Here is a 13,563-nt window from a genome sequence, read left to right on the forward strand (position 1 = left end):
TGATAAGCATCAGCGAATTGGGTGTGCCGGGTACGCGGCTGGGGTGGAGCATTGGGATAGCCTTCCCACATTGCATATCCATCCAATTGTTCGATCCTCAGTGAAAGACATGCAATGGAACCGTTTCAACGCCTGCTGGGCCCCTTTACACAAAGATCATTCAATTGGCAGGTGCAGGTCAGAATTATGCCAGCACTCTAATTGATTGAAAATGCCAGTAGCAGGAAAATAATGCACCGCCAGAGCAAAGTCTGCCCTCCAACTGCTGCGTTTTTGACCTGGTTTTGCAATGCCCCCACTGCAAGAGGGTAGATTCTGAAATTGCTCGGATTGCTGAGGTGATGCCTTGTGGAAATGGCAGTGGAATTTTCTGCTTTAGTATCTGGGCCCTGTCCATGTACAACTAACTTCACATTTCAAGCATGGAACTCCGACATCATCTCTGTCATACCTACCTTCGCATTTGTCTCTGTCTTCTGATACTCTGTATCCAGAATTGCAGGATGAACATGTGTAAGATCCCTCAGTATTTGTACAAAGCCCATTAAAACAAACATCAGGCGAAACACATTCGTCAATGTCTATAATATAAAGCATAATAAATTGAGTTAAAGTTTCCTAAATTCACGATTTAAGAGAAAAAAATACTTTTTTCAACCATTGAACAAATTGTTTTTGCTTTTGATCTGCCATAAATTTGTTAACTATATCCTTAAAGAACATTGAGGTAATAGGCCTAGAAATTCAGGTGTTCCCATTTTATACAAGCAGAGGGTTCTGCCTGAAAGGTGAAACCAGAGGCACACCTGATAGAGCACCTCAGGCCTTGTGACTATTGAGCAGCAAGCTGTGGTTGTTAATAGACAATCCTTTTTAAAATTAAATTTAGAGTACCCAATTATTATTTTTCCAATTAAGGGGCAATTTAGCAATGGCCAATCCACCTAACCTGCACATCTTTGGGTTGTGGGGGTGAAACCCAAGGCGACAGTGGGAGAAAGTGCACACTCCACACGGACAGTGACTAAGGGCTGGGATTCGAACCCAGGCCTCAGTGCCGTCGTCCCAGTGCTAATCACTGCGCCACATGCCATCCCTAATAGGCAATTCTACTGTGAAGGGAGATTGAAGACTAGATTACTGCAAGTATCGAGACTCCAGACATCCTGTTTCATTGCAGTATAAGGGTAGGTCTATGTTGCATAAAAAAGAAACAGCTTTGAACTACAAGTGCACAAGGACATTTAAAAACAAATCGTTAAAGATACATTTTCTTCATGGTACAATACAGGCTAAGTGATATTTTTAAATATGGATGCTAAGGATTTAACATGTGTTTTTCTGCACGCATGTTCTGCTGGCAAAGATAGGAAAATCCATTTAGTGGCCCTCCAGCCACTGTGTGAGTATCCACCAGGATGAGAAACATCAAACCCAAGAAGGGACCGACATGTACGCGAGCCCAAGAGTGTAGGGGTGCCGCTGCGGGGACCTTCTGGTGCTCTGGAAAGATGGAGCACTGCTGGGCCAATATCTTAATTTCTGTCCAAACCTGGCCACCAGACGTAGCTTCTCACCAGTATCTTCATTTTGGACACTCCAGGACGTCCGTTGTGAAGGTCCTTAAACATATTTGTCTGGCCCTTCGCTTGGACAACAACCCTCGTGCCCCACAGGAGGATACCAGCTCCGACAATTTGGAGGAGAAAGCCTTCAACTCCCATGGTAGCTGCTGTTACCGCCTACTGTAAAGCACCAGATGTTGCATCTTGGCAAGTGCAGGGTCGGTATGCATCCAGTCATGAACACACGTGGCACTGACAGGCAAGGAGTCCATGAAATTCAGGAAAGCAATTACTTTGTCTGGTGTTGGGGGGGGGTTCCACAGATTCAATCTGCAGGGAAAGCGGACGAACTTCCAGGTCCCTGGGCAGTGCTCGAAAGAGTATTCGTAAGCAGCCAATAACAAAGCCCAGCGCTGGATTCGCATAGATTCGTATTGGCAGGATCGCCTTCTCTTCACGGAAGAGACTAAGCAATGGCTTGTGATTGGTGATGATAAAAAGGTGACAGCCAAAGACATATTGATGAAACTACTTTACATCAAGGACGACTGCAGACCTTCTTTTCCGATCTGGGCACATTTTTGCTTGGCCGCAGCCAGCATCCAGGAGTCAAAAGCAATCGGACGGATAAAACTGCCTGAATGCCACAGCGAAGCATCGCACATAACGTACAATGATTTTGAAGAGTCAAGATGTCTCAATACCCTCGAAGAGGACAACCACCACTTCAACTTTTTAAACAGCGCATCCTGAGCCTGGCCCCAAGGCCAAAGCTGGCGCTTCTTCAAGAGCAAGTGGACGGGAGCCAAATTTGGAATAAGTTGCCCATAGTAATTAACTAGTCCAAGAAAAGAGTGAAGTTCTGTAGCGTCTCACAGAGCAGGGGCCATTTTGATCACCCGTACCTTCTGAGCAACCTGAGCGGGTGTAGGCTGTTCCGGTCCACGCACTATCCCAAATATACCACTTATTTCACGTGAAACATGCACTTCGCAGGGGGAACCCATATTCGGAAAACCACTTTAACGCTGCCTTGAGGCTCCGAGAGACCGAATTAATCTGCACTTGGAAGGTCAAGGATTAATCAAGAACAGTCAGCATGGTTTTGTTAAGGGAGGTCATGTCTGACCAACTTGACTGAATTTTTCAAAGAGATGACCAGGTGTATAGATGAGGGGAATGTATTTGACATAGTCTACTTGGACTTCAGCAAGGCTTTTGATACGGTCCCACATGGGAGACTGACAGCGAAGGTAAGAGCCCACGGGATCCAAGGAAATCTGGCAAATTGGATCCAAAATTGGTTGAGTAGCAGGGAGCATAGAGTGATGGTCAAGGGGTATTTTTCTGACTGGAAGCCTGTGTACAATGGAGTATCACAGGGATAAGTTTTGGGGCCCTTGCTGTTTGTGGTTTATATAAATGGTATTGATATGAATGTAAGAGGGTTGATCAGTAAGTTACGGAGTATATGAAAATTTATGGGGTGGTAAATAGCGCAGAGGATAGCCTTCAATTACAGGAGGATATAGATGGCTGGTTAGATGGGCTGATAACTGGCAAATGGAATTCAATCCAGATAAGTGTGAGGTGATGCATTTGGGCAGGACAAACAAGGCAAGGGGAATACATAATAAACAGCAGGACCTTGAGAAGCACCGAGGATCAGAGGGATCTTGGTGTGCATGTACACCTGTCCCTTAAGGTAGCAAAGGAAGCGGATACAGTGGTTTAGAAGACATGTGGTGTACTTGCCTTTATTAGCAGAGGCATAGAATTTAAGGGGACGGACGTGAGGCTGGAACTGTATAAAATGTTGGTTCGGCCACAGCTAGAGTATTGGGTGCAGTTTTGGAATCCACATTATAGGAGGAATGCGTTAGAACTGGAAAGGGTGCAGAGGAGATTTACCAAGATGTTGCCTGCCCTGGAGAGTTTTAGTTATAAAGGGAGAGTGGATAGATTTGGATTGTTTTCCTTGGAGCAGAGGGGACCGAAGGTGGACATGATTGAAATGTACAAAATTATGAGGGGCATAGAGTGGAGGGGTCAATGACCAGGGGGTATAGATTTAAGGTAAGGGGCAGAAGGTTTAGTGGGGACGTGAGGGGGAACCATTTTACTCAGAAAGTGGTGGGAGTTTGAAATTCGCTTCCTGACAGATGGTAAAGGAGAGATCCTCATAACATCTAAGAAGTATTTAGGTGTGCACTTGTAATCCCAGGGTTTACAAGGCTATGGGCCAAGTGCTGGAAAATGGGATTAGAATGGTTAGGTAGTTGTGTTTAACTGGCGCGGACGTGACAGGCCGAAAAGCCTTTTCTGTGCTGTTTGATTCTATGACTCGATTCTATGCAGCATCGACAACAAACCAGTTTACTCCTCGTCGGCAGTTTAATAATGACATAGGGAGTCCACACCGAGTAAAGAAACAAAGATTTATTCACGCAAGCGATATGTACACTGCCCGGTAGATCCCTACTGGGTTCTAGCTCAGTCGGTGCCTTACTGGCCAACCTTATATACATGGGTTGAGATACCCCGCCTTCACCGTGCAGGATATTACAATAAGCATTTCGAACTATTGCTGGGATGTTGCCAGGATCCATAACATTTGCAATGTCCAGTACCTTCAGTCCTTTAATGATATAATGAGGAGTAAATTGAACTGGCAAAAGTCTGAAAAGCATTTGTGAAGCTATGCCAAGATGGATTACCCACTCAGCACTTCTGGCTGAAGACGGTTGCAGAGGTTTTAGCCTTCTCTGTTGCACTAATGTGCTAGGTTTCCATATCATTGAGAATGGGGATATTTATGGAGCCCCTCCATTTGGTTAATTGTTCAATTATCCACCACCATTCACAAATGAATTGGCAGGACTGCAGAGCTTCGATCTAATCCATTGATTATGTAAACACTTAGCTCTATCTATCACATGCTGCTTTCACTGTTCAGCATGCATTGTAGGTTTAAGTAGACGCCTCATTTTTATGTTATACTATATTATTCAGCTTCCTCAAAGATCCTAAGCTAGCCTTTTTCCCTTCCTGCAATCATGGACTCCCTCGGTCCCGGTCTGACATCTGTCTTCAATTTTTGCCAAAATTTCTGCAATCATCCTGATGTTCCAAGTCACACTGCACTCAATCCCCCTTATCATCTCCAGTCATGCAGCAGGAAACTCACATGCCTGAACACTGTCTCTTCTATAGTATTCCTAACTTGATTGGCAAGCAAGCCCATCATTAAAGTTTGTTTCTAGACATAGGCATCTGATGATAAAAATAACATGCACAGAGTGGAGGTATTCAGGGAAACCTGGGGAGACATTGGAGGTGGGGAGAGGGGTGGTGTAAGGGTGAATTGGAATTCTTAGGAAAATGGCTGCTCAGAATATCGGATGTAGTTGGAAGGCTTGTGGTAAGATCAGAGTCTTTGTAGGAAAGCTCGAGGTGAAGTAAGAGGCCGGAATGGGACATTCGGAGACTGGAGGTCTTGTAGATGAAAGTGGAAGTAGGTCAAAGGTCAGAGTAAGTGAATCAGAGGCTTTGTAGGGAAGGTCAATGAGGGATTGGAGGCAACGTTTGGAAGGAGGGGCAGTAGTACATTAGTCAGGAGTAAATCTGTCAGTAGTGGAGAAACAGCTGCGGTAAAATCTAATGTATAACTTGTTATTCACCACTTCTGCTAAGCTCTCTAAATATTGGAGATTAACTTTCAAAGCATTCGAATTTTACTCATATCCTGAGGAATTAAAAAAAATATTTTCTAGGAGTGGAATTTTATGGCCCCTCTCACCTGCAGGATCTTTGGTTCTCACTGAAATCAATGGAGTTTTGAATGGTTTGCCTCATTTTACAGCCACGCCTCTGCCACAACTGTGCTGTAAAGTACCACCCTAGGTTTCCTTGCAACAACCATATTGTGCTGACTAATAGAGCAGATGGGAAAGGGGGAATCTGTTCTTCAGCATCTACAGTCAAGTCAAAAAATCAGTTGTATATTCATAGAATCACAGAATCCCGACAGTGCAGAAGGAGGCCATTCGGCCCATCGAGTCTTCACCAGCCCTTGGTAACAGCACTTAAGCCCACATGTCTTTACCCTATCCCCGTAACCCAGTAACCCTACCTAACTTTTTGGACACTAAGAAGAATGTCCAATCCACCTAACCTGCACATCTTTGGACTGTGGGAGGAAACTGGAGCACCTGGATGAAACCCACACAGACACTGGGAGAACATGCAGACTCCACACAGACAGTCACCCAAGGCCAGAATTGAACCTGGGTCCCTGGAGCTGTAAGGCAGCAGCATTACCCATTGTACCACCGTGCCGCCCGACATTATACACCTCAACATTCTTAGCACATTACTAAAAGAGCAAAATATGGTATCAATTAAATAAGAGTATCCAACTTTTTTGGAGGATAGAATCAATGTAAAATGTTTATGGCCAGGGCACCACATTAGTTCAAGAAAGGGCAGAACAGTAAAACAGATACCATCAGGTCAGGTATTCTATTGTTAGTTGTGATTAACTCACTTAGAATCAACTATTCAAAATAAATTAGGTGAAGCATTTAGAACTTCATGGGTTAAAAGAACAGCCAGTCTGGACATGTCCATTGAAAATCATGTCAACTAAATTAAATAAAGTATTCTGACTGATTGAATAGGCAAAGAAAATTTGCAGAGACAGTGTATGTGGGTTTTAAGAAGATGGTCGATCGGTTTCTTACAAGAGGCTTGAACAAGAAGTCAGTGAAATATCCGAAGAGGAAATAAGGCAGCAGAGAATGAAAGTTGCTTTCTGGACAGCAAACACAGAGCCTAAATGGGTGCTCTTCAGGATAAAAGTAAATTGGAAGGGCTATACCCCATACAAAAGTTTGTTACTCTTATGTATTGATAATTTGGACTTCAGTGAGGGGGAACAAAGTTTAAAATTAACTGAATTTGTGGAAGTAGGAGAATTGGCAAACTTCAAATCTGTAGAAGAATTCAGGAACAGATAAATAGGTTAGGGGACAGATGACAGATCACTTTAAAGTGGATCATTTAGACAAACAAGGAATGGGAGTATATGCTTAATGGGAATACACTGAAAGCCATGTAAGCAGAGAGGTCCAGTTCAAATACATAGTTCCACTGAAGAAAATGTGCAAGCAAAATCAGAAAGAGTAACAGAAATTTGGAATTTATAAATAGGAACATAAAGCGTAATTACATTTTTAAAATCGCGACCATCTACCATCTTGGATCGGGCTAGGAATTGGGATAGGGATGTTGGTCATAGATTTTATTTGGCGTAGAGTGCCCACTGTCTTCCTGACTCCCCACCATAATGTCAGCGGTGAGGAAGATCATGGACAGCCTTCTTGTCCAAAGGTCAATCGAGGTCCTTAAGTGTCACCACTAATATTCTACCAGTGGCAAGTGCATGAGGAGAGAGAGAGATAGAGAGAGAAGTACGCCAAGTGTGAAGGCCGCCTCGTATAGGCTCGTGGTCTCTCAGTGGGATCAGGGGATGGATGGGGTTTTGGTTCTCCTCATCGGGCATTCTGTAGCATTCCATTAGGGCTTCTCAGAATGGTTGGTGTGGGGCTGTTCCCAGCTTCCCATCTGATGGATGCGACCACTACTGTGGCCATTCAATTCAGCTTATAAAGTGCAAGAGTAAAGAAATAATTATAAATCTGTACAAAACATGGGTTTGTGTCCACCATTTCATGTTGCATTACAGACAGGACATTAAAGTCAGAGAGAACCTTCAATGTAAATTCGCCAGAAGTTGTCAGAGGTGTGAAACTGGTTGTGATGGCAGATTGGAGATTGTGAACTATTTCTATCTCCATGAAGAAGGCCAAAAGTGCATTTAATTGCATACAAAATAGGAACTTTCCCTTTAAATAACTTCATTTATAGGCAAAGTTTGATCAACCCTCGCTTCATCTGCTGTCCTCTTCTTCCTCTTCTTGGGCAGCACAGTAGCACAAGTGGATATCACTGTGGCTTCACAGCACCAGGGTCCCAGATTCGATTCCCGGCTGGGTCACTGTCTGTGCAGAGTCTGCACGTTCTCCCAGTGTCTGAGTGGGTTTCCTCCGGGTGCTCCAGTTTCCTCCCACAATTCAAAGAAGTGCAGGTTAGGTGGATTGGTCATGCTAAATTGCCCTTAGTGTCCAAAAAGGTTAGGAGGGTTAATTGGGTTACGGGGATAGGGTGGAAGTGAGGGTGTAAGTGGGTCGGTGCAGACTCGCTGGGCTGAATGGCCTCTTTCTGCACTGTATGTTATATGTTCTGTGTTCTACCGCTGTGCATTGCTGGCCCATTGACATCCTCTGTACCAACCAATGCTTTCTCCCCACTGCTCCTTTTGCCTCTGTTGTTCCTTCCTTTGTTGCTGCACGCACCAGATCTGTGACCAGCATCAATACCAAAATTTTACGACTTGAAAATTTCTAGGGACAGAGGACTATTAACGGCAGAATCCCAAATTAGTCTAAGTATACCAGTCAGAGCGCAGCCTTTTCCAATCCTCTGGGCCTGGGAATTTTAAACCATCAAGCTGGAATCTGCATTACATATAAGCATGCAAAGAAGGAATATCGGTTTAGGTAAAAAGAGTACACAAGACAGTTTTGGCGCATAGGCCACACACACAGAGCTCCTGAGTTAAATGATCTAAATCACACTTCATTTATTTAAAAATGCTTGCATACCTCTGCAGCTCTTTAGGTCTGTCACAGGTTCAAAACCTTGGTTACAAATGCATTTGTAGGATCCATCCATATTGATACAATTTCCATTGGCACAAACGGCAAAAGATAAGCACTCATTCTCATCTGAAACAGGCACAAAATCATATTCACAATAGAGCTTTGATAAAGAGTCATCCAGACTCAAAACTGTCACAATATGTGGATACTGTAAAGCACATAAAGGGTTAATGTAATATTACTACTAGTCACTAGATGGTGCTATAGAGCAACCATATAAATATCACATCCTCCTTGACTTCTGCGAGACAGATGGAGATAGATGAAGAGAGTGGAAGAGAGCAAGACAGAGTGGTTGTGAGATAGTTGTGTAGATATGTAGTGTAATTTTTACTTAACTAATTCCTTATTAATATGTTAGAATCTAATTCAGTGTAGTGTAATAAATTAGCTTTGGTTATCGAACACAAATTGCTGTTCTTTGTTATCACTTCAATCTTCACCATCCTGAAAGAACTAAAACAAAGAACACACTAGAAACGTTAGCTTCTTTCTCTATCCACAGATGCTGTCAGAAATGCTGCGACTGTCCAGTATGTTCTGTTTTTATAACAATAGGGCTGCAAGGTTCCTATTTATTTTTTAAAAAATATTGCAGAAGGTTCAAATATGCAAGAAAAACAGCCAAAATGCCTGCATTTTTTCACTTAATCTCTAGTAAATATTCACAACAATTACGGTATTTAATTAATAATCCACAAAATTGACAGGAGTAGAATTGAAATAATATAAAGTGAAAGTCTCTCATGGCAACATTACTGAGAAAAGAAAAAGTGTTCCCTTTATTCTAATTGTTCCATGAAGCACACACCATCAAGAATGTCTGCACTGATTCCAGCTGGCAGCACTGCATCTTGGATGTTCTCAAGGACTGAAATCATTCATACAAGGAAATAACAGGGTGTAAACAGGCTTCTTGTTGCACTGTCAACAAAAGGAGGTTTTGCCAAATCTACTAAATCACACAAGGTACAATTCATTTTATTTTAAGCACACAAGCTACAATTCACTTTTTTTCCCGCTCTTCCTCTTTCCAATGTTGTTTTCCTTTTTTGTTATGAGCACTGATTCATATTGGGTAAAATTTTATGAATGCCATAATGTCGCTGATGTCCAAACCAAGCAGTTACTTTTCACATGATCCAAGGCAATAAGATTTTTAAAAAAACTATAAAGAACCAATATTAAAGGTCATGTATTGTCAAGAAAAACCGAATCACTAATTTGTTTGTGCCTGCTCTGAGGTGCTGAGCCAAACACGAGCACTCCTATTACTAGCCTGGTAGAGATCAGTTGACTCAACACAGGCTAAAGATAAAGTCTTGGACATGATCCAATGGCCACGCTGCACCTGAAAAGCAGCTCATCACGGTGCAGTGTGGTCGATAAAAGTGCATGGTCGATAAAAGTGCATGGTCGATAAAAGTCAGGAGACCCCGCTCCTGGGATCTCCCCGACTCACCACGCCTTGCGAGATCCAACATGATCTCGTGAGACGTTGCGATGTAAACCCCGCCCATTGTGGGTGGGGGTCACTTTTTTGAAAATCTACATATTGGAGGGAGACAGCTAGCCTCACTCTAATGTGCAGATTCCCGAGGTATCTGAGGCTTTGAGATTCAACCCCTTCCCCTCGGAGATCTCGGGTGAACGCTGTTCAGCACTGGTCTTCACAAACAGGGACCAGATGGAATGGCACTTGTTGGTGTCTCCCAGGGGTTCGGAGACCCCCATTTGCATGTCGTTTGGGCAGGGTGATGCACTGGCACTGCCAGCCTGTTAACTTGACAGTGCTAGCTTTTAACCATGGCAGTGCCACCTGGGTGCCAGCTTGGCACTGTTGCTTCCAGGCTGGCACTGGCAAGGTGCCAAGCTGGCAGTTATGCATGCGCGATCAGGCTGAGGACCTTCCCATAATGCATTCAGGCTGGGGGGGTGGGGTCAGGGGTTGCTTCGGGGGCCTCAGAGATCGGAACGCTATTTAAAAAAGGCGTCCCGGTCTCTCACTATACTGGGACATTCCAGCGAGTGCATAAAATGGGGTTATGTGCGCCCTTATCCATGCGTTCCCCATTGAGACCTCTTATACAACACTAGTCGTGTTTCCCGGCGCTGCAAGCGTCGAGAAATATGCGGCTAAACGCGCTCGCTATGGAACTTTGTACAATCTCTACTGAGATTTTTGTACAATCACAGTAACATCTATGGGACCACCATCATTACAAGTTTGGTAGGGGTATGAATAGAAAGCCCATCGTAGTTGCAGGTTAACCGGAGATGGACAAAATGTGACTTTGCCTTCATTTTAAAAAAAATTTAGATTACCCAATTATTTTTTCCAATTAAGGGGCAATTTAGCGTGGCCAATCCACCTACTCCGCACATTTTTGGGTTGTGGGGGCGAAACCCACGCAGACACGGGGAGAATGTGCAAACTCCACACAGACAGTGACCCAGGGCCGGGTTATGAACCTGGGACCTCAGCGCCGTGAGGCGGTTGTGCTAACCACTAGGCCACCGTGCTGCCCTGACTTTGCCTTCATAACCCACATTCGGAGAACATGGTAAGCAATTAAAAAATATGCATCCATCCTTCTTTTATTTTCCAATCTAAGTTATGAGCATAGATTAAGAGAAATATTGGTCCTCAGGGAATGCGATTATATATTGTTCTCCAGTCCAAAACAAATCTGGCCTGTAATGGCAATTGTTTTAAAAGGTTGGTGACAGTACCAGATGAAAGGAAAATATTAGTATGGCTAAGTTAGTGAGAAGTTGGATTGGATGAGTTGAAGAAGCAGATGAAACTGAAGAGGCTAGGGTATTGGCACAATGGGATTGTGCAAAGCCTTAGGACTTAATTTTTCCTTCCAGGATTAGAAACCTGACACTTGAACCCATGGTGGGCTGGAGGGAAGACAAAACAGTTACATGAAGGCAGTCTTATTAATTCGCTGGAGTGTAGGTTTGGCCGTGAGTTAGTGTCGGTAGGAGCAGGAATGCAGGAGGCACTGTGCAAGTGCAGGCCACCACAGCAACTATTGCTGTGGCTAACATTTGACTGAGGGAATTGAGCAGTTATGGAAGTGGAAAGACTAAGAGCCAGAGGCCAGAGTAGACTGTCCTTTGTTTTGTAATGCTGACTTGGAGGTCTGTCTTGAGGCAGTGAGGGCAAGAAGAGAGGTGCTCTTTCCAGGAGGTGGACCTCCAAAAAGAAGTCCTCCCAAACCAAGCAGGCATGGAGTGAAATCTGCCTTGCCCATCCTGATGAAATTCGCTGGTGGCAGTAATGATGATGGGAATCCAGCACATTGGCCGATGCTGCACTTTTTAGTGTCCTCTGCCCATGCTCCAACCCATGCCGGTATCTAAATCTTGTCCAGCGAGGCTAAATTCTAAAATACTTGTAGATGAGGAGGAATGCTCTTGCCCTAGAGGGAGTGCAGCAATTGTTTACCAGACTGATTCCTGGGATGGCGGGACTGACTATGAGGAGAGATTGAATCAGTTAGGATTGTATTCGCTGGAGTTCAGAAGAATGAGGGGGGGATTTCATAGAAACCTCTAAATTCTAACAGGACTGGACAGGGTAGGTACAGAAAGGACGTTCCCAATGGTGGGTGTGTCCAGAATCAGGGATCACAGTCTGAGGATAATAATAATCTTTTATTATTGTCACAAATAGGCTTACATTAACACTGTAATGAAGTTACTGTAGAGAGTAGACCATTTAGGACAGAGATGAGGAAAAATTTCTTCACCCAGAGAGGGGTTGGCCTGTGGAATTCGTCACCACAGGAAGTAGTTGAGGCCGAAACATTCTGGGTAGTATTCTCCGCTCCCGGGACTAAGTGCCCGCACCGTCGTGAAACGCGACAGGTCCCGGGCACGACCTATTCTGGCCCCCACAGGGGGCCAGCATGGCGCTGAAGTGGTTCACGCCACTCCAGCGTCCCTACGCGGCGCCAAATGGGCACCGTGCCACCCGCGCATGCACAGTTGGGGCAGCTCAAACCTGCGCATGCGCAGTTGAGCCCACCATCCTGCGCATGTGCGGGGAATTTCTTACGTGCGCCGGCCCCTCAACAACATGGCGCCGGTGTTCTGATGCCGGCTGCGGAAAGAGGTAAGCCTGGGGGGGGGAGGGAGAGGCCGGCCCACCGATCGGTGGGCCCTAATCGCGGGCCAGACCCCATGGGAAGCCCCCCCCTGGTGAAGGAGCCCCCTCCCCCCCCTCACAGGTCACCCCCCCCCAGCGTTCTTGCACAGTTCCCGCCGGCAGCGACCAGGGGTGGACGGCGCCGGTGGGAACCTGTCGTGCTGGAGCGGCCGCTCAGCCCATCCGGGCCAGAGAATCGCCGCTCGCGGCGATTCTCCAAGCGGCCCGGCGCGATTCGCGCGGAGCAGGTTTCGGGGGGGGTGGGAGAATCGTGTGCGGGGGTTGGGGCGTCGTGGCACGATTAGCGCGGCGCCCCGGCGATTCTCCCACCCGGCGTGGTGGGGTGGGGGGGGGGGGGAGAATACCGGCCTCTATGTTTTCAAGCAGCAGTTAAATATAGCACAGGGCGAAACGGATCAAAGGATATGGGGGGGGGGGGGGGGGGAAAGCGGGATGAGGCTACTACATTGGATGATCAGCCATGATCATAATGAGTGGTGGAGCAGGCTCAAAGGGCCAAATGGACTCCTCCTGCTCCTATTTTCTATGTTACTATGAGGAAGGTTATTTTATTAGATTAAATTAGAACCATCTTATTTCTTTCTCAATATCTGCATCGAGCTATGTCTTAAATGATTAAAATGGTTTCCATCTTTAAAAGTCTCCCCAGAAGTTCATTCCAAGACATTGTTCTGCATAGAAATCCTGATATTACCTCTAAAATTATGTTAACAGTGTGTGTGCATATCCTCTTGTATAATTTATAATTATCCAGATTCCTTGGGCTGAATTCTCCACCGTCGGAATTCTCCGTTTTGCCGGCAGCCCGGGGGTTTCCACAGTGTGTGGCTGCCCCAAAATGGGAAACCCCATTGATTAGCCGGCGAAACGGAGAATTCCGACGGTGTGCCGCAGCAGAAATCCGGTGTGGAGGGATGGAGAAACCCGCCCCATATCACTGTGATAGTGACATTTTTAAAAATAGTTTGGGAATATGGTGGCTTTGTGTAAAGAACATTCTGAGTTGAGTCTCTTCTGACTCTCCAGTGACAATCCA

The 13,563-nt window shown here is 45.2% G+C and overlaps 1 protein-coding gene across 1 annotated transcript in view; it reads right to left on the minus strand.

The window, feature by feature from the left end:
* The window catches only part of LOC119951242 (latent-transforming growth factor beta-binding protein 2-like), a 677,784-nt gene that overhangs the window by 141,324 nt on the left and 522,897 nt on the right, over window positions 1-13,563 (minus strand). Inside the window, exons 21-22 of the mRNA XM_038774298.1 lie at window positions 8,291-8,413; window positions 456-581 (exon numbers count right to left, since the gene is read on the minus strand). Coding sequence (XP_038630226.1) covers window positions 456-581; window positions 8,291-8,413 — 249 coding nt within the window. The remainder of the gene's footprint in view (window positions 1-455; window positions 582-8,290; window positions 8,414-13,563) is intronic.

The sequence above is a fragment of the Scyliorhinus canicula genome, chromosome 2, assembly GCF_902713615.1.
Source record: "Scyliorhinus canicula chromosome 2, sScyCan1.1, whole genome shotgun sequence".
In the NCBI taxonomy this organism is placed as follows: domain Eukaryota; kingdom Metazoa; phylum Chordata; class Chondrichthyes; order Carcharhiniformes; family Scyliorhinidae; genus Scyliorhinus; species Scyliorhinus canicula.